Source organism: Mobula birostris, chromosome 1 (assembly GCF_030028105.1).
Source record: "Mobula birostris isolate sMobBir1 chromosome 1, sMobBir1.hap1, whole genome shotgun sequence".
NCBI classification, from domain to species: Eukaryota; Metazoa; Chordata; class Chondrichthyes; order Myliobatiformes; family Myliobatidae; genus Mobula; species Mobula birostris.
Genome location: NC_092370.1, coordinates 226,093,982 through 226,115,029, shown reverse-complemented (window position 1 = coordinate 226,115,029; position 21,048 = coordinate 226,093,982). Strand labels below are relative to the sequence as shown.

The window sequence follows — 21,048 nt, the reverse complement described above, 5'->3', positions numbered from 1 at the left end:
CTATCATCTTCAACAGATTCTATTTCTAGACTTTGAAATCTATTCCTTACTTCAATTGTAAATTTTTGTCTTAAGGTTTCTTCTTTAATTAATTGCGAGTAGTCAAGGGATTGTTCAGGTTTTTGCTTCTTTAGTTTTTTAAGTTTTACTTTTACATGACATATTACTGGGTTATGGTCACTATTACAGTCTGCACCTGGATATGTTTTGCATTGAGACACTGAGTTTCTAAATCTTTGGTTTATAGTAATAAAGTCAATTTGATTTCTAGTATTATCACCTGGACTTTTCCAGGTCCACAAGTGTCTTGGATGGTTTTTAAAGTAGGTATCATTAATGACCTGATTATTCATCTTGCACCATTCTACCCATTTCTCTCCTCTTTCATTTCTTTCCCTTAGTCCAAATTTTCCTATGGTGTTTCCATCAGCACCTTGTCCTACTTTAGCATTTAGATATCCCATGACAATAACAATATCTTGAGATTTGCATCCATTCTTTGCTTATTCAAGCTCTTCATAGAATTTATCTATATCCTCATTTGTTCCACCTGTTGTTGGTGCATATACCTGTATAATTGCTAAATCAAATGGTTGTCCTCTGAATCGAACAAGGAGTACTCTTTCTGATATTGCCCAATGTCCTAAAACACTTTTTGCCATGTTTTCATCCGTAAGAATTCCTACTCCATTAGTATGGGATGTTCCACAAGAATAAGTTAGTGTTTTATTTCTATTCTGACATGTTCCAGCACCTGTCCAACGAACTTTGCTAATTCCCATGATGTTAATCTTTAGTCTTTCCATTTCATTTATCACATTGTCTAATCTTCCTGCTTGATATGGCATTCTTACATTCCAAGTGGCAATAAATTTCTTTTGTGTTACTTGAATTTTCTGAGCAGTAGCTTGATGACGGTCGGGGATCCCCTGCTGACCAGAATCAACCCTACCGAGCAAAGCATCTTCAGAATTGTCTTGAAGATCCTCTTGACGCTGTTGTTGTGTGATACATTTTGTGAGTTTGACAATGGTTTTCTTAGCAAATAGATTCTAGGAAACCTAGTATCTAGCAATGGTGGTTTGATACTGCCTTCCGTTGGGTGAACTAAAGAAATCACCATTTCTCTTCCCAGATGTTCATCCGCCTGTACTATAGCCATTGACATTTGAGGTCCTAGCTCATCCGCCTTCGCCGTCATAAGTTCAGTTACTGAACCTGCCACATCTGCCGTTGGCCTAGGTTCGTATCCTGAGCAGGAACCCTTGCAGGTGCTACCGTTCCAGGTCAGAGTGGCCCTGGGAGCAACGAATGACTAAGGGGTAACTCCACTTTCCCCAAAGCTCTGAAAGTCCCCAGTCAGAGCCTCATCACCACTTGCAGTTTAGAGTCATACCCAGGACTGATTTTGCTCACTCCACTGAAATACTGCTACATCAGACTTTACTTTCTCTCTATCAAATTTCAAGTTGAACTCAATCATATTAGGCATTAATAAAAGCCAAAGAGAGGGAATATAACTGAGCAAAAATTAGTAGGTTAGATGTTTGGCAAACTTTCAAATACCAACAGAACACAACCAAAAAAAAGTCATTAAGAAGGTAAAGATGGACTATGGAAGTAATCTTGACAATAATATTAAAGAGGATACTGAAAGTTTCTTCAGAAGCATAAAGTATAAAAGAGAGGCGAAAGTGGATATTGGACTGCTGGAAAATGATGCCGGAGAGGTAGTAATGGGGGACAAGGAAATGTCTTATGAACTGAATAAGTATTTTGCATCAGTCTTCACTATGGAAGGCACTAGCAGTATGGTGGAAAAGCCAGTTATCGGGGTCATGAATTGTGTCAAGTGTGCCAGGGGAGAAGGTTCTAGGGAAACTGGAAGGTCTGAAGGCAGATAAGTCACTTGGACCAGATGGTGTACACCCCACCTGAAAGAGGTCGCTGAAGAGATTGTGGAGGCATTAATAACAATCTTTCAAGAATCATTAGATTCTGGAATGGTTCCGGAAACCTGGAAAATTGCAAAAGTCACTCCACTCGTCAAGAAGGGAGCGAGGCAGAAGAAAGGAAATTATAGGCCAGTTAGTCTGATGTTAGTGGCTGGGAAGATGTTGAAGTTGATTGTTAAGGATGTGGCTTCAGAGTACTTGGAGGCACATGATAAAATAGCCCGTAGTCAGTATGGTTTCCTGACAGATCTGTTGGAATTCTTTGAAGAAAATACAAGCAGGAAAGACAAAGGACAATCGGTTGATGTTGTGTACTTGAATTTTCAGAAGCCCTTTGACAAGGTGTCACGCATGAGGCTGCTTAGCAAGATACGAGGCCATGGTATTACAAGGAAGATTCTAGCATGGATAAAGCAGTGGCTAACTGTCAGGAGGAAAAGGGTGGGAATAATGTGAGCCTTTTCTGGTTGGCTGCCGGTGGCTAGTGTGTGTTCCACAGTGGTCTGCGTTGGGACCAATTCTTTTTATGTCATATGTTAATGATTTGGATGATGAAATTGAGGGCTTTGTTGCAAAGTTTATAGACAATATGAAGATAGGTGGAGGGGCAGGTAGTTTTGAGGAAGTAGAGAGACTACAGAAGTACTTATACAGATTAGGAGAGTGGGTAAAGAAATGCTAGATGGAAATACAGTGTCGGGAAGTGTATGGTCATGCATTTTGGTAGAAGAAGTGAAAGGGTTGTCTGTTTTCTGAATGGAGAGAAAATACAAAACTCTAAGGTGCAAAGGGGCCTTGTGCAGGATTCCCTAAAGGTTAATTTGCAGGTTGAGTCTGTGGTGAGGAAGGAAAATACAATGCTAGCATTCATTCCAAGAGGAGTAGAATATAAAAGCAAGAACGTAATGTTGAACCTTTTTAAAGCACTGGTGAAGCCTCACTTGTGTGCAGGTTTGAGCCCTTTATCTTAGAAAGGATGTGCTGAAACTGGAGAAGGTTCAGAGGAGGTTTTCTGAAAATGATTCCAGGATTGAACGGCTTGTCATATGAAGAGCGTTTGATGGCTCTTGGGCCTGTGTTCACTAGAATTCAGAGGAATGAGGGGTGACCTCATTGAAAACTATCGCATGGTGAAAGGCATTGACAGAGTGGATGTGGAGAGGATGTTTCCTTATGGTGGGAGAGTCTAAGACCAGAGGACACAGCCTCAGAATAGAGAACTGTTTTTTAGAACACAGATGAGGAGGAATTTCTTGAGCCAGGGAGTGGTGAATCTGTGGAATTTGTTGCCACAGGCCAAGTCTGTATGTAAATTTACGGCACTGGTTGATAGATTCTTGATTGGTCAGGGCATGAAGGGATACAGGGAGAAGGCAGGATATTGGGGCTGAGAGGGAAATTGGATCAGCCATGATGAAATGGCAGAGCAGACTCAATGGGCCAAATGGCCTAATTCTGCCCCTATATTTTATGGACACTTGTGGAATGTCCTAACAGATATTCAGACTGTGTTGGACGTTGACGCAGATTACTCCCTTCACTGTATGCTTTGAAATACATGTGACAGATAAAGCTTATCTTTATCCTTCTATTTCATATGTAAAGGACTAGAAAGGTGGCCAAAACACAATAACCTGCATTTACAGCAAAACAAAAACAAACTGCTCAGTGGGTCACAAAGCATCTGTGGAGGCAGAGTCATGGTCGGTATTTTGGACCAAGATCCTATAATGAGTATGAATTGCCATACCAGACCATGATGCAGTCAAGATACTTCAATCTGTAGAAATTCATTAGAGCATCTGATGCTGTCATGGTCCGGTCCGTGAAGTCCGCATTCCAATTCATGGTCCGGTCCGTGAAGTCCGCATTCCAATTCATGGTCCGGTCCATCGATCTGTATTCCAGGTTTTCTGGTTTTCCCTTGTCCTGTTGTATGCTTTAATTGAGGCACATGATTCTGATCTTGGGCTGGCTACATAAACAACTCCTGGGTTCAACTTCAGTTGCTGGACTGTTCCCTTCCCTCCCCTTCACCTCACCTTCCTCACCTCGCCTGGCCAGGCCGTAGGGCCTGGGCTCGTACACAGAACACGGAGAGATGGTTCCCAACACAAGGTAGCGGCAAACTGCCAGACCTACCCGACCTGGCCCGGCCCCCTCGCACTGCTGTCAAGTTCAACTGCCGGAGCAAGATAAGGAACTGTCTATCGATGTTTTGAACTGTCTCTGTGTCCATGCCTTCACTAGGTAGGTCCGGCCACTTGCCGCTACCTTGCGTTGGAAACTGTCTCTCTGTGTTCTGTGTACGAGTCCCGGCCCTATGTCCTGCTCCCTAGGAGGAGTCCTGACTCTGTGTAGAGCCCCGGCCCCAAGTCCTGTTCCTAAGGAGGGATCCCAGCTCTGTGTTCCATGTCCCTGTGTTCTTGTCTCTCCCAAGACCAAGGCTCTGTGTTCCATGTTCCTGTTCTGCCAAGACCAAGGCTCTGTGTTTCCTGCTCTCCCAAGACCAAGTCAAGGCTTCGGGGTCTCGTCCTGTTCTTGTGCTTTGCCCAGCCCAGGAGTACCTCGTCCTGCCCAGGAAAGCCTTGAAGAATCCAAGCCTCATCCAGTCCTGTGGCTACGTCATGTCTTCGTCTAGTTCTGGAGTCTGAGCCCGAGTCAAGACCCAGGTTCTGGGTCCTTGCCCAGTCTCTGGCTCGGAGTCCATACCCAAGCCTCGAAGGGACCCAAGTCCCGTCATGTCATCGCCTCGAGGAGCCCAAGCCTCGTCATGTCGCCGCCTCGAGGAACCCAAGCCATGTCTAGTCCTGTAGCCACATCATGTCCTTGCCTAGTTTCGGAGCCCGAGTCAAGACCCAGGTTCTGGGTCCTTGTCCAGTCTCCGACTCGGAGCCCATGCCCAAGCTCCTAGTTCCCAGTTCCTTGTCCTGGTCCCACTTGCCTAGCCCACGTCCTAGCCCAGGCCCTGCATCCTAGTCTTGTCCAGGGCCTGTGTCAATGTCCAGTGTCCTTTCCTCCCCACTTCCCTTGCTTTCTTGACACTCCGAGTTCCTAGTACTTCAGTGTCTGTGGCTTGCATTTGGGTCTGCCACCAGCACCCCCCTCGTTTGAAAGATGCCATGCTGAAGGACCAGGCCAGAAGATGATATAGTCTTAGCATGTCACTTTTGACCCTCACCAATTGTTATCGATGCAACATGGAAAGCATCCTGTTCGGATCCTTCATGGCTTCATACGGCAAGTGCTCTGACGTGACAAGAAACTAAACAAAGAAAGTTCAAAGACATTGTGGGTTAGTAGGTTAACTGGTCACGTGGGTGTAATTGGGAAGCATGGGCTCATTGAGCCAGAAGGGCGTATTACTGGCTCTAAATAGATAAAATAAAATTCATACTTCTACCCCACTTTTATAAGATATTGAATAATCCCCTAGTGTGATAAGATGGACTCTTAACATCACAGTTTACTTCGTTGTGACCTTGCGACTAATTAGTTAATACAAGCGGGCATAATTTTAAGGTGATTGGAAGAAGGTATAGCAGGGATGACAGAGGTAAGTTTTTTTACACAGAGAGTTGTGGGGGTGTGGAATGACTTGCCCAGGACAGTGGTAGAGGCAGATATATTTGGGACATTTAAGGAACTCTTACACATATGGATGATAGAAATATGGAGGCTTTAATGTGGGATAGAAGAGTGAGAGTGATTTAGAGCTGGTTGAAAGGTCAGCACAACATTATGGCTTGTATTATGTGTACTGCACTGTACTTTTCTGGAGCTGTTGCACTTTATTATCGTTCTTAGCTTGCACTACCTCAATGCACTGTGTAATAAATAGATCTGAATGGACAAAATGCAAGACAGATTTTTCACTGAACCTTGGTGCATGGGACAATAATAAACCAATTTAATTTAAGCACTGCTTAAACAGGATCCAGTCCAACTAAGAACACAGGCGACGGTGTCCTGGATGAAATCCAATTAATAGTGGTAGATCCTGGGAAATCTGCCAGCAGTATATTGCAGCCATCAAGTCCAGAAGCAGCGAACGTAGACATGAGGATTTCAGTTGCAGTTGAGCTGAGCCAGAAGCAGAGTTGAAGACAGAAAAGGTACCAGAGAATGACACAAAAATATCAGAAACAGAGTTAACATTAGAGGTTTATGACCCTTCTTCAAGGACCTTAAGACTTAGGAGCAACGTGAGGCCATTTTAGCCTGTTGAATCTGTTCCACCATTTCATTATGGCTGATTTATTATTCCTTTCAATCCCATTCTGCTACCTTCTCCCTGTAACCTTAGGTGACCTTACTAATCAAGAACCTATCAACCTCTGTTTTAAATATACCCAGTGACTTGGCCACCACAGCTAGCCATGGCAATCAATTCCACAGATTCACCACCCTCTGGTTAAAGAAATTCCTCCTCATCTGTTCCAAAGAGACATCTTTTTAATCTGAGGTTGTGTCTTCTGGTCCTAGACTCCTCCAGTATAGGAAACATCCTCTCCATGTCCACTCTATCAGGTCCTTTCAATTTACAAAAGGTTCCAATTAGATCCCCCTCATTCTTCTAAACTCCACGATCATCAAATGCTCCTGATTCGTTAACTCTTTCATTCCCAGGATCATTCTCTTGAATCCTGTGGACCCTTTCCAATGCCGGCACTTTGATAAGTGACCCAAAGAGCTTACTATTGACTACAGGAGGAGGAAACCGAGGTCCATGAGCCAGTCCTGATCAAGGGATCAGAGGTGGAGAGGGTCAGCAACATTAAATTCCTCAGTGTTATCATTTCAGAGGATCTGTCCTGGGTCCAGCCTTCTTTGTAAATGCCATCACAAAGAAGGCTCAACAGCACCTGTATTTGTTTTTTCAGAAGTTTGTGAAGATTCGCATGTCATCTAAAACTTTGATGGACTTTTATAGATGCACGGTGGTGAGTATACTGACTGGTTGTGTCACAGTCTGGTATTGAAACACCAATGATCTTGAACAGAAAAGCCTATAAAAAGCAGTAAATACAGCCCAGTCCATCATGCATAAAGCTGTTCCCGCTCATATCTGTAAGGAGCATTGTTGCGGAAAAGCAGCATCCATCATCAAGGACCCCCATCATCCAGACCATGTTCTCTTCTCACTGCTGCCATCAGAAAAGTGGTACAGGAGCCTCAGGACGCACACCAACAGGTTCAGGAATAGTTATTACCCCTCAGCCATCAGACTGGTGAACCAGAGGGAATAATTTTACTCATGTTACATGCTCAGGGAGATGTGTTTTTTTTTGTGTGAGAATGATGTAATGGTCTTTTGGAGGTCACCTGATGTGATATTCCTGCCGATGTGAGGTCACGTGATGGCATGTGACCCATGACTCTATAAGGGTTGACCCAGGTGATGCAGTGGGTTTTTTTTTAGTTTGTAGATTTCCAGGTAGAACGTGCTGTATCTCCGTTTCTGTTGCGTGTTTGTTTTTGGTGACGCAGTTTCATTTTTAAAGCGTTCTGTTGCAAGATACCATTATTATTTGGACTGGAAATTTTTGCTAGATGTGTTGATTTACCCAATTCCAACATTAGAAGGGAGAGTGAAGAATTTATCGAAGTACGGGATCGAGGGATCGAGATGAGTCGGCATCGGATGGCAGTTTAATAAAGGATCGACCTTATTGAGTTTTCGTTGGAGTAGCAACCTGCATCGGAGATAAGTCTTGCCAAACAGAGCAAGGAGTTCATGCAAAAAGGTGCTCTCTCTCTAAAGGAATTTAAGGTCAGTTGATTTAAACTGTTTATTTTCGGCATCATGAATCCTGTGGACAGAACCAGCGGTAAAGTTGCGTCTGTGAAGAAATCCTTCTCCAGAGAAGTCTCTTCCAATTGAACGTGTAAATCTGTTAGACTTTTGAAGTTATCGCTTTAAGAACTATATCTGACTGTATCGCTTTAAGAACTGTTTTCGCATTTAACGCTTTAAGAACCAGAGCCGAGTGACGAGTTGGTGAACGGCTGCATATCTGTTAACTTCCAGTTAAAGTTTTCGTTTGTTTTCTTCCTTATCGTTTATCTGTGTTTAATAAATGTTTGGTTGTTTTTATATAACCTGTCTCGATTGATATTCATTGTTGCTGGTTACGTAACACTCAATTCACTCACCAATACACTGAACTAACTGTTCCCACAACTCACTTTCAAGGACTCTTCATCTCATGTTCTCAATATTTTTTGCATATTTATTTATTAATAGTATTTTGTTTATCTTTTTGCACAGTCTGTTGTATTTTGTGCGTTATTTGTTCGTCTTGTGTTCAGATTTTCATTGTTTCTATTGTATTTCTTTGTATTTACTGTTAATGCCTGCAAGAAAATGAATTCCAGGTTAGTATATGGTGACATAAATGTATTTTAATAATGTATTTACTTTTAAACTTTGAACAAAACTGCTCGCAATAATCCAAGTGTGGTCTGACCAATACAACATGGGCACATCCCTCCCCACCCCTTGTAATACCAACCAGAAGTAAAAACAGGAGATAAATATCTACAGGAGGTAAATTCTACAAAAAGGAAACATCCATCATCATAAACACCCCCCCCCCTCCTATCCAGCGCATGCTGTCTTCTCACAGCTACCATCGAGCAGGAGGTAAAGATGGAAGTCCCATACCACCAGGTTCAAGAATAGTCACTTCCCTTCAACCATTGGGTTCTTGGCACAACCCTAATCACATACTATGTATAGCAACATGATGATCACTTTTCAAGGCAACAAATTTTGCTTTTTGTTCTAATTGTGTTATTTCTCACAAAGATTATGTATAACTTGTGTTTAAGTTGTGTTTTTCTCATTAATTCTATGCCTCTGATGCTCTGTGTCTGTAATGCTGCTGCAAGTAAGTTTTTCATGTATTTAGGCACCAGTGCATACATGTGCTTGTGCATAGGACAACAAACTCAACTTTGACAAAGGTATCTGCTATGGATGCAGTAATGCTATACAATTCAACCTTATTTACGTCTCTGTTTTCTTTTACATATTTACAGAGTTGCTTTCTGTTATCCAAACTTTGACTTTTCTGGAATTCATCTCTGTTTATGATTCGGAGGTCTTCTAGATCAACAAATAGTGCAAGCTACCCCAAACTTTCAGCTGGGATAATTACTCACAGGGAAGCCTCTTTAAAGTGACTAACAGATGTAAACCTTTAGTCAAAGAGGATCAGCAGACTTCACGATGGGGCTGTTTAGCTGTGGCCAAGCAGACTGTGGGGGTGGTCTCCCTGGCTGCCTGCCTCTCTTCCGTACTAGTCTTTGGTGGTCCTGGCAGAGGAATCTGAAGAGTTCCTGTTTGTATGTGGCCTCCTCTCACCAGCTGTCATCACCAAGTGCAGAACTTTTATTTACACTGGACACTTGCCACAATGGCAATCTGCCACTCAGCTCATGGTATCCAGCATACAACACAGAAGAAGGCCATTAAGCCCAACCTGTCTGTGCTAGCTCTTTTGTTGGTGATTTCCCTTTAGACACTTTCTATCTGAACATGAAACACTAAAGCACACTTTAGGTAATTCAGCCCATGATGCTGTGGGATCTTTTGACCTACTCTTAAGATCAATCTAACCCATCCCTTCTACATAGCTCTCCATTTTTCCATCACCCATCTGCCTGTCTAAGAGTTTCTTAAATGCTTCCAATGTATCTGCCTCCAGCAATGTTTTCCTTGCACCCACCACTCCTGTGTAAAAACCTTACCTTTGACTCCCCCCCCACTATACTTTCCTCCAATCACCTTAAATTTTTGCCCCCTTGTATTAGCCATCTCAGCCCTGGAAAAAGGAATCTGGCTATTCACTCGATCTATGTCTCTTATCAACTTGTACACCTCTACCAAGTCACCTCTCGTCCTCCTTCACTTCAGAGAGAAAAGCCCTAGCTCATTCAACCTATCCTCATAAGACATGATGTCTAATCCAGGCAGCATCCTGGTAAATCTCCTTTGCACCCTTTTTAAAGCGTCCACATCCTTCCTATAATGAGGCAACCAAAACTGAACACAGTACTCCAAGTGCCTGTTTGCTGTGTAGACCCCTAAATTATCCAATTCCCTTTTGGAAGTTGCTGCAGAATGAGTTCTTACCACTCTTTCCAGTAGTGCATAAAAATAACCAGACTGAAGTCGTTGGTTAACACATAGTGAGTTTCTCAATGACTCAGCTGTAGTTTTAGATGTATATAAAGCTGAAACAGGGCCACCAGAAAGGAAACCCTTGCAGTCGTTAAAGCATCTCAGGCCACTGTTAATCAAGCTTCATCCTGATGCATCTGTGAGCATCCTCCTGCGGGCTTTCTGCATGGTAGCAGAATGACCTGAATAAATATACACAAGTCATTGGGCGTACTTAAAGCAGAGGTTGATCGGTTCTTGATTAGTAAGAGTGTCAAAGGTTATGTCAAAGGGTGTCAAAGGCAGGAGAATGCGGCTGAGAGGGGTAATAAATCAGTCATGATGGAATAGTGGAGCAGACTCGATAGGCCAAATGGTCTAGTTCTGCTCCTGTGATTATGGCCTTGACAGTGAACCCACTGAAACAGTAGTTCGATGGCCTCAATGGCCCAGGGATCCAGGTTCAATTCTCCCCTTACATGCTACCTGTGTGGAGGTTCAGGTGCTCCCCGACATTACATGGCTTCCCACCCCCTGGGTCCTCAAATTCCCAAAGATATGCTGATGCATAAAACATGGGACAGTGCTGCATGGGAACAGGCCCTCCAGCTCACATTGTTGTCAAAATCACAATGACTTTATTATCAACGTTCCTGTATGTCTCCATATACAACCCTGAGATTTATTTTCTTGTGGGCGTACTCAATAAATCCATAAGTGTAACAGAATCAATGAAAGACCACACCAGCTTGGGCATTCAACCTGTGTAAAAGACACAAACAAACTGCCTATAGAAAGGGAAATAATAATAATAATAAATAAATTAGCAATAAATATCAAGAATTGAGATGAAGAGTCCTTGAAAGTGAGTCCATAGGTTGTGGAATGATAGGGCTAGTGAAGTTAGATTCAAGAGCCTGATGGCCGAGTGGTAATAACTATTCCTGAATCTGGTGGTGTGAGTCCTGAGGCTCCTGTACCTTCTTCCTGATGGCAGCAGTGAGAAGAGAGCATGTCCTAGGTGGTGGGGGTCTCTGATGATGGACGTTGTTTTCCAGAGACATTATTTTGTGTAGATTTGCTCAATGGTGGGAGGGCTTTCCCATGATTGACTGGCAGTATCCATTACTTTTTGTGGAATTTTCCTTTCAAGGACATTGGTGTTTCTACACTAGGGTGTGATGCAGCCAGTCAATATACTCTCCACTACACTTCTATAGAAGTTTGTTAAAGTTTTAGATGTCATGCTGAATCTTCATAAACTCCCAAGGACGTAGAAGCACTGTCATGCTTTCTTCATAATTGCACTTACATGCTGGGCACAGGACGGGTTCTCAAAAATAATAACACTGAGGAATTTAAAATTGCTGACCCTCTCCACCTCTGATTCTCCAAAGAGGACTGGCTCATGGACCTGTGGTTTCCTCCTCCTGAAGTCAATAATCAGCCCCTTGCTGTTGCTGACATTGAGTGAGAGGTTGTTGTTATGGTTGTGCTGAACTAATTAGAGTCGTGGAGCACTACGTCACAGAGATAGGCCATCTGGCCCATCCAGTCCCTGCCAAACTTATTTTGTCTGGTCCCGCACCTAGACCGTAGCCCTCCATGTAGTTATCTAAACTTCTCTTCAACGTTGCAATTAAACTAGTAAATGCCTAACAGAACTAATCCATTCTCCATACCCAATATCCATATTCCTCCATTCTCTGCGTATTCATGTGCCTATTTATGACCTTCTAAAACAGTTGTCCCCAACCTCCAGGCTGCGGACCGATACATTGCCGCGAGGAGTGCAGCGGTAGTTGGACCATACCCAGCACATCTTTAAGAAAAAAAGCTGAAATAAACAAGCTAATTAATTAGGTGCCACCCGGCACGTAAATGTCGGCCCAGATCAGAGGCAACGCAATCGGCAATCGCCTCTGATCTGGGCCGACATTTACATGCCGGGTGGCAACTAATTAATTAGCTTGTTTATTTTGGCTTTTTTCTTAAAGATGTGCTGGGTTCGTTCTGGCTACTGCTGTACCACTGCATTCTTCGCGGCAATGTATCGGTCCACAGCCCGGAGGTTGGGGGCCACTGTTCTAAAACATTTCTGTCATATTTGGTTCCACCACCACCCCTGGCAGTGTATTCCAGGCAGCTGTAAGAAAAAACTTGCCCAGTATATCTCCTTTCAGCTTGGTTCCTCTCACTTAAATGCATGCCCTCTAGTATTAGACAGGGCAGGAAGGTGAATTCGTTGCTGTAAATTGTCCCTATTGTGCAAATGTCCAAGTCGACACGTGTGTAAGAAAATAGATTGTAGAGTTATGCAAGAAATGGACTGATGGTATTACCCTATCTATAGCCACAGGGACTTAAGATTCAAATTCAGATTCAGATTTATTTATTTATCACATGTACATTGAAGCATAGAGTGAAATGACTATAGCTCAGCATGTAACACCATCAGTACTGATCGAAAAGCTACAGAACCTGGGCCTCTGACGATCAACATTGGCACACCTCAGGGACGTGTGTTGAGCCCACTGCTCTACTGTCTCTATAGCCATGACTGTGTGACTAGATACCGCTCTAATGGAGAGGAGAGGGCGTACAGGAGCAAGGTGTACCAGCTAGTTGAGTGGTGTTGCAGCAACAACCTTACCCTCAAGGTCAATAAGACGAAAGAGACGATTGTGGACTTCAGAAAAGGGAAGACGAGGGAACATGAACCAATCCTTATGGAGGGATCAGAAATGGAGAGAGTGAGCAATTTCAAGTTCCTGGGTGTCAATATCTCTGAGGATCTAACCTGGTCCCAACATATCGATGCAGCTATGAAGGAGGCAAGACAGCATTTATATATTATTAGGAATTTGAGAACACTTGGTTTGTCACTTAAAACACTCAAAAACTTCTACTGCTGTACCATGGAGAGCATTCTGGTAGGCTACATCACCATCTGGTATGGGAGGACCACTGCGCAGGATCGAAAGAAGCTATAGAAAGTTGTAAAATTAGTCAGCTCCATCATGGGTGCTAGCCTCTGTAGTATCCAAGATGTCTTCAAGGAGCAGTGCCTCAGAAAGATGGTGTCAATTATGAAGGACCCCATCACCCAGGACATGCCCTCTTCTCATTGGTACTGTCAGGGCAGAGGAACAGAAGTCTGAAGGCACACACTCAGCGATTCAGGACCAGCTTCTTCTCCTCTGCCATCTGATTCCTAAATGGACTTTGAACTCATGAACACTACCTCACTTTTTAAAAATTATTTCTGTTTTTGCATTATTTTTAACTTAAGTATTTAGTGTGTACACACACACACACACACACACACACACACACAGTGATTGATAAGTTTGTGGCCTAAGGTAGAAGGAGATGAGTTATTGACTTCAAACTTTCTGCATTATCACTCAAAGAGTTGAACTGCACATGCATGTAATGAAAGTGTCTTGGACCTCCAGGTGGTCCATAGCAGGGGTGATTGATCAATTCGTGGCCTAAGGTAAAAGGAGATGAGTTATACAGCTCCTGTTACATGCATGTGCAGTTCAACTCTGGGTGAAAATGCAGAAAGTTTGAAGTTAATAACTGATCTCTTTCTACTTAAGGCCACAAACTTATCAATCACCCCTGCTGTGGACCACTTTCTGGAGGTCCAGGACACCGACTTCTACAAAGAAGGGATCCGTATGCTCCACGACCGCTGGACTAAGTATGTAAATGTAGGAAAAATAAATGTGCTAGGTTTTCTAAAATTGACTCCTTCTGTCTTAGGCCATGAACTTTACATACACCTTAGCCAAATACATTTAAACTCAGTTTTTCACAATTCCTGACATTTAATCCTAGAAAACATTCCCTGTCTTAGGTCAGTTAGGATCACTACTTTATTTTAAGAATGTGAAATGTCAGAATAATAGTAGAGAGAATGATTTAATTCAGCTTTTATTTCTTTCATCACTTTCCCAGTGGGTCAGAAGTTTACATACACTTTGTTAGTGTTTGGTAGCATTGCCTTTAAATTGTTTAACTTGGGTCAAACGTTTTGGATAGCCTTCCACAAGCTTCTCACAGTAAGTTGCTGGAATTTTGTTCCATTCCTCCAGACAGAACTGGTATAACTGAGTCAGGTTTGTAGGCCTCCTTGCTTGCACATGCTTTTTCAGTTCTGCCCACAGGTTTTCTATTGGATTGAGGTCAGGGCTTTGTGATGGCCACTCTAATACCTTGACCTTGTTGTCCTTAAGCAATTTTGCCACAACTTTGGAGGTATGCTTGGGGTCATTGTCCATTTGGAAGACCCATTTGCGACCGAGCTTTAACTTCCTGACTGATGTCTTGAGATGTTGTTTCAATATATCCACGTAATTTTCCTTCCTCATGATGCCATCTATTTTGTGAAGTGCACCAGTCCCTCCTGCAGCAAAGCAGCCCCCACAGCATGATGCTGCCACCCCCATGCTTCACGGTTGGGATGGGGTTCTTCAGCTTGCAAGCCTCACCCTTTTTCCTCCAAACATAACGATGGTCATTATTGCAAAACAGTTCAATTTTTGTTTCATCAGACCAAAGGACATTTCTCCAAAAAGTAAGATCTTTGTCCCCATGTGCACTTGCAGACTGTAGTCTGGCTTTTTTCTGGTGGTTTTGGAGCAGTGGCTTCTTCCTTTCAGGTTATGTTGATATAGGACATGTTTTACTGTGGATATAGATACTTGTCTACCTGTTTCCTCCAGCATCTTCACAAGGTCCTTTGCTGTTGCTCTGGGACTGATTTGCACTTTTCGCACCAAAGTACGTTCATCTCTAGGAGACAGAATGCGTCTCCTTCCTGAGCGGTATGACGGCTGCGTGGTCCCATGGTGTTTATACTTACGTACTATTGTTTGTACAGATGAATGTGGTACCTTCAGGCATTTGGAAATTGCTCCCAAGGATGAACCAGACTTGACATCATATTCTGACCTCAATCCGATAGAAAATCTGTGGGCAGAACTGAAAAAGCATGTGCGAGCAAGGAAGCCTACAAACCTGTCTCAGCTACACCAGTTCTGTCTGGAGGATTGGAACAAAATTCCAACAACTTACTGTGAGAAGCTTGTGAAAGGCTACCCAAAACGTTTGACCCAATTTAAACAATTTAAAGGCAATGCTACCAAATACTAACAAAGTGTATGTAAACTTCTGACCCACTGGGAAAGTGATGAAAGAAATAAAAGCTGAAATAAATCATTCTCTCTACTATTATTCTGATATTTCACATTCTTAAAATAAAGTAGTGATCCTAACTGACCTAAGACAGGGAATGTTTTAATAGAACATAGAACATAGAGTAGTACAGCACAGTACAGGCCCTTTGGCCCACATTGTTGTGCCGACCCTCAAACCCTGCCTCCCATATAACCCCCACCTTAAATTCCTCCATATACCTGTCTAGTAGTCTCTTAAATTTCACTAGTGTATCCGCCTCCACCACTGACTCAGGCAGTGTATTCCACGCACCAACCATTCTCTAAGTTAAAAACCTTCCTCTAATATCCCCCTTGAACTTCCCACCCCTTACCTTAAAGCCATGTCCTCTTGTATTGAGCAGTGGTGCCCTGGGGAAGAGGCGCTGGCTATCCACTCTATCTATTCCTCTTATTATCTTGTACACCTCTATCATGTCTCCTCTCATCCTCCTTCTCTCCAAAGAGTAAAGCCCTAGGATTTCTAGGGTAGTTTTCTAGGATTAAATGTCAGGTATTGTGAAAAACTGAGTTTAAATGTATTTGGCTAAGGTGTATGTAAACTTCTGACTTCAACTGTGTATACACACACACACACAAACACACACACACACAGAGTTATTTTAAACGCAAACAACAGGAATTCTGCAGATGCTGGAAATTCAAGCAACACACATCAAAGTTGCTGGTGAACGCAGCAGGCCAGGCAGCATCTCTAGGAAGAGGTACAGTCGATGTTTCGGGCCGAGACCCTTTGTCAGGGCTAACTGAAGGAAGAGCTAGTAAGAGATTTGAAAGTGGGAGGGTGAGGGGAAGATCCAAAATGATAGGAGAAGACAGGAGGGGGAGGGATGGAGCCAAGAGCTGGACAGGTGATTGACAAAGGGGATATGAGAGGATCATGGGACAGGAGGCCAGTTCCTCCCCCCTTTTCCTTCTCACGACATATGCTGTTGATATTAAACCTGATTCTGATTCTGATATGTGTTGTTTACATTGACAACCAATATAATCTGGGGATGTGCTGGGAACGGTCAGCAAATGTCAGCATACATTCCAGTGGCAACATGGGATGCTCACAATGCTTGGCAGAACATCAAAGAAGACAACAAAACAGAAGTCAACAAGCAACAAAACAACAGCAAAGCGAGCTCCTTTCCTCCCCCTGACCATATTTCCCACTAACACACATACGCGGAGAGTGCTCCAGCTCCAGAAGAGGCCTCCAGTCCTCTCGTCTCTAGTCTCCAGGCTTTAACTTCTGAACTTGTGATTAACCTTTGGCCTTCAGGTTCAGTATCAACCCACAGACTAGCCAATGACGGGGTCCCGAACTCCAGCCTCAACGTCTGGGCACAGTGACTGACGATCCCTGGTACCTACTTGTGCTCCCTGCCTGCATGATTATCTGATTCCGGCACATACCAACTTGGACAGCCCGACATATTAAAATGTCTTTCATCACCCATCCACGTTACAGGGCTTTGAGGGTGGAGCAGAGGCCCGATCTCTGGAGGTTCTTTGACCCCGTGTCCATATCACTGGACATAGTGGAGGCCTAGTCTCTAAACATTCTTCATCACCTGTCCATGTCCATAAGACTGTAAGACGTAGAAGCAGAATTAGGCCGTATGGCCCACTGAGTCTGCTCTGCCATCCAACGTGGCTGATTTATTATCCCTCTCAGCCCCATTCTCCTGTCTTCTCCCCGTAACCTACTTTGAATTCAGAGTACAGAGCGAGGCCTGACCTTGAGCTCCTTCACATCCCTGCCCATAGACCCTAATCTGGCCCCTTAACTTCCCTTTGTGTTCCCAAAATCGTCCCTATGACTGCAGCTCGGCTCCACCTTGACTGGAACAATGTTAGCTTGTTGTCGACTTGATTGGCTGAATGGCTTCATTCTGTGTCATAAGTATATGTTACTTTTAAGAGTGCATATGCGATAGGGAATAAATGACACCTTTACCAGCATGACCACACTCAGCGACTTAATGATAATTATATGGATGTATGTTATTTTCCTGTAAAAACATGACAGACAATTAACAGGTTATTTTAAAACTGGTTAAAATAGCAGGCAGGCAGATTTAATCTTGGTGCTATTAATACACAGCTTAACTTCCAGAATTTAAAGATTAACGTCAAATGTTTGCTTAGTTAACATTCATGCCTCTCTCTGCGCAACCCAAAAAGACATTGGTTCTTGAAATTCCTGTTTTCCCCCATTTGACTCCTAACCTGCATGGATAATTACTCTCACGTCAATACTGAACTGACTATATAATCTCTCTTTCAAGGACTCTACAACTCTTGTTCCTAGTATAATTTGTTTTTCAATTTGCACAATCTGTCTCTTTTGCACATTGATTATTGTCAGTCTTTGTTCATGTATACATTTTTCTAAGTTCTTTCAAATTTCCTTATTTTCAGTAGTCCTGTGGTTCAATTTAATATCAGAGAATGTATACAGTGTACAACCTGAAAATCTTGCTCTTCACAGGCATCCACGAAATAGAAGAAAAAAACCCAAAGGATGAAAGACAGGAAAATGTTAGAACCCCAAAGTCCCCCTCCCCCTCCCAAGCACAAGTAGCAGCAAAAGCATTGACCTCCCCCCTCCCTCTCCCCTCCCCCCACTTGCTCCAGCAGAAGCAACAATACCCCCACCACCCACCATGTAAGCAATAACAAGCCCCCCAGAGACCATGGTCTAGAGTTCATTAAAAACTACTGTCTGTCCCAACACTTACACATCTCAGACAGGCTCTCTCTCTCTCACTAGTGCGGGAGAGAGATATCACTCCTGCAATTGCAAGAGGGGAGACCATCAGCTCACTGTTTCGATGTTATAATTTTCCTGTGAATGCCTGCAAGAAAATAAATTTCATAGTAGGATTTGGTGACATATTTGTACTCTGATAATAATTTGTTTCAACTTTGATTTACATTGACTTTGATCACTTCCATTCCCTTCTCCCTTTCCAGGCTTTTGCCTGGAAACTGCATTAGTCTCTACCCAAGACACATGTAAGTGTCTGTTTGTCAATATAAATTAGGGTTCTTGCAGGTATGTGTCTGAGAGCAATTGTACCTCTGTGTGTGTGTGTGTGTGTGTGTGTGTGTGTGTGTGTGTGTGTGTGTGTGTGTCCTAGTATGTTTATGGTAGAGAAGGAACATTTGTGGAAGTATTAGATTATGAGAACACTCAGTCCTCCTTTATTGTCATTTAGAAATGCATACATGCATTAAAAAATGATACAAAGTTTCTCCGGTGTGATATCACAGAAAACAGGACAAACCAAAGACTAACACTGACAGAACCACATAATTATAACATATAGTTACAGCAGTGCAAAGCAATACCATAATTTGATGAAGAACAAACCATGGGCACGGTAAAAAAAAGTCTCAAAGTCCCCGAGTCGATCGACTCCCGAGTCCCCAATAGCAGGCGGCAAAAGGGAGAAACTCCCTGCCATAAACCTCCAGGCACCGTCAACTCGCCGATGCCTTGGAAGCAGCCGACCACAGCTGACACTGAGTCCATCCATCCGAAAACTTCGAGCCTCCAACCAGCCCCTCCGATATAGCTTCCCGAGCGCCATCCTCTGCTGAGCACCTTCAACCTCGCCCCGGCCGCTGGAACAAGCAAAACCAAGGATTTGGGGCCTTCTGCTCCAGAGATTCCGGTTACCACACAGTAGCAGCGCCAGCGAAGCAGACATTTCAGAAGTTTTTCAGATGTTCCTCCGTACTCTCACGTCCGCCTCCATCAAATCAGAATTGTGCACCGTCCCATACTTGACAGATTACAGATATCACTCACCAGAGAGGCCATGCACACTTCCATCGTGCCGCCATCTTCTCCTCCTTTCCTCCTTCTCCTCCTTTTATTAGGAACCTCTAGTTCATGGATCAGGTCCTTACAGGAGTCCTGTGTAAACGGTTAAAGGAGAGATCAAAAAAGCTGCAGAGGATTGTGGATTCAGCCAACTCCCATCACAGGTAAAAACCTCCCCGCCATCGTAGTCATCTTGAAAAGATGGTGCCTCAGGAAGCCAGCACCATCCTGGACATGCTGTCTTCTCATTTCTACCATCAGGGAGGAGGTACAAGTGCTTGCAGACCAACCCTCAATACTTTAGGAACAGCTTTTTCCACTCTGCATTAGATTTCTGAATGGACCACAAACGCATGAACACTACCTCACTCTTCCTCTTGGCACTATTTATTGTTTTTATTGCAATTTATAGTAACTTTTATACCTTACTCTCTACTGCTGCCACAAGACAAATTTCACAATGTACGTCAGTGATAATAAACCTGATTATGATTCTGATTCAAGAAGACAGCATCCATCATTAAGAACTCCCACCATCGGGGGCATATCCTCTTCTCATAAGTTCAAGTTTATTGTCATTCAGTCGTACACATGCCAAGTGAAACAACATTCCTGTGGACCAAGGTGCGCAGCACAGTACATACAACTCACACACAACACATAAAGTAATATTATCACTAACAGATTAGCAAATAATAAAATATATTCCACAAGATTGACCTTTAGAATAAACTGCATTTATGACACAAGTTAAAAAGTAAACAGTATAACGCTACTGGCGTTTCATATGTGCTGACAGGGTGGTGGCAGGGATTTCAGTAGTCTCGCAGCCTGGAGGAGAAGCTGCTTCCCATCCTTGGCCCTAATGCTACAATACCTCCTGCTGACGACAGAGGGTGGGAGAGATTGCGGGACAGGTGAGGGGGATCCTTGACAATGCTAAAGGCCCTTCTTATGCAGTGCTCCTTATTAATATCTCGGATGGGTGGAAGAGAGACCCTGATGATCCTCTCAGCAGTCCTCACAATCCTTTGTAGGATGCCTTGCAATTCGGTGATGCAGTTGATCAAGACGCTCTCAATGGTTCTCCTGTAAAATTGGTAAGAATGGGTTGGGGGGGGGGGAAGAGCCTCAATCTCCTCAGGATGTAGAGATGCCGCTGTGCTTTTTTGACCAAGGGAGGTAGTGTTGAGCGACCAGAATAGATCGTTCGTTATGTGCACACCTAGAAACTTGGTGTTCTGAACACTTTCCACGGAGAAGCCATTTATGTGCAGTGTGAAGCAGTCAGCCTGCACCGTCCTAAAGTCCACAGTCATCTCTTTGCTCTTGTCCACATTGAGACTCAAGTCTGCTACCATCTTTTTTGCAGTACTTTTTTATATATAGTATTATTATTGTGATTTATAGTATTTTTGTGTATCACACTGTACTGCTGCCATAAAACAAGATGGTAGCTAGTGGTTAGCATGACGGTGTTACAGCTTTGGGGCATTCCAGAGTTCAGAGTACAATTCCAGCACCATCTGTAAGGAGCTTGTACTTTCTCCACATAAACCACGTGGGTTTCGTCCAGGTGCTCCGGTTTTCACTCACAGGCCAAAGTTGTACCGGTTAGTAGATAATTGATCCTGTGATTAGGCTAGGGTTAATTAGGTGGGTTGCTGGGCTGTGTGGTTCATTGGACCAGAAAGGCCTGGTGTGCATTGTGTCTCCATATAATAAGTAAATATGTTAGAGATCATAAACATGATTCTGATCCTGATTTGCAAACTACCCTTCCGCCTGTTCTTTCAGGCACTTGGTGGAAAAATACACACAACATGGTTGCAGAAGGGTTAACAATTAACCCTGTAT

General features: G+C 43.4%; 1 protein-coding gene across 4 annotated transcripts in view; it reads left to right on the top strand.

Moving 5' to 3' along the window:
* Positions 1–21,048, top strand: part of dglucy (D-glutamate cyclase) — a 108,750-nt gene that overhangs the window by 6,907 nt on the left and 80,795 nt on the right. For 2 of the 4 annotated variants that reach the window (XM_072272824.1, XM_072272788.1), the window contains exon 2: positions 6,839–6,898. The exons of 1 other annotated variant lie outside the window; for it this stretch is intronic. In XM_072272824.1, coding sequence (XP_072128925.1) covers positions 6,857–6,898 — 42 coding nt within the window. In that variant the 5' untranslated portion in view covers positions 6,839–6,856. Of the gene's footprint in view, positions 1–6,835; positions 6,899–7,538; positions 7,729–21,048 lie in introns of those variants that run through there. One more of the 4 variants, XM_072272806.1, reaches the window with a different exon arrangement.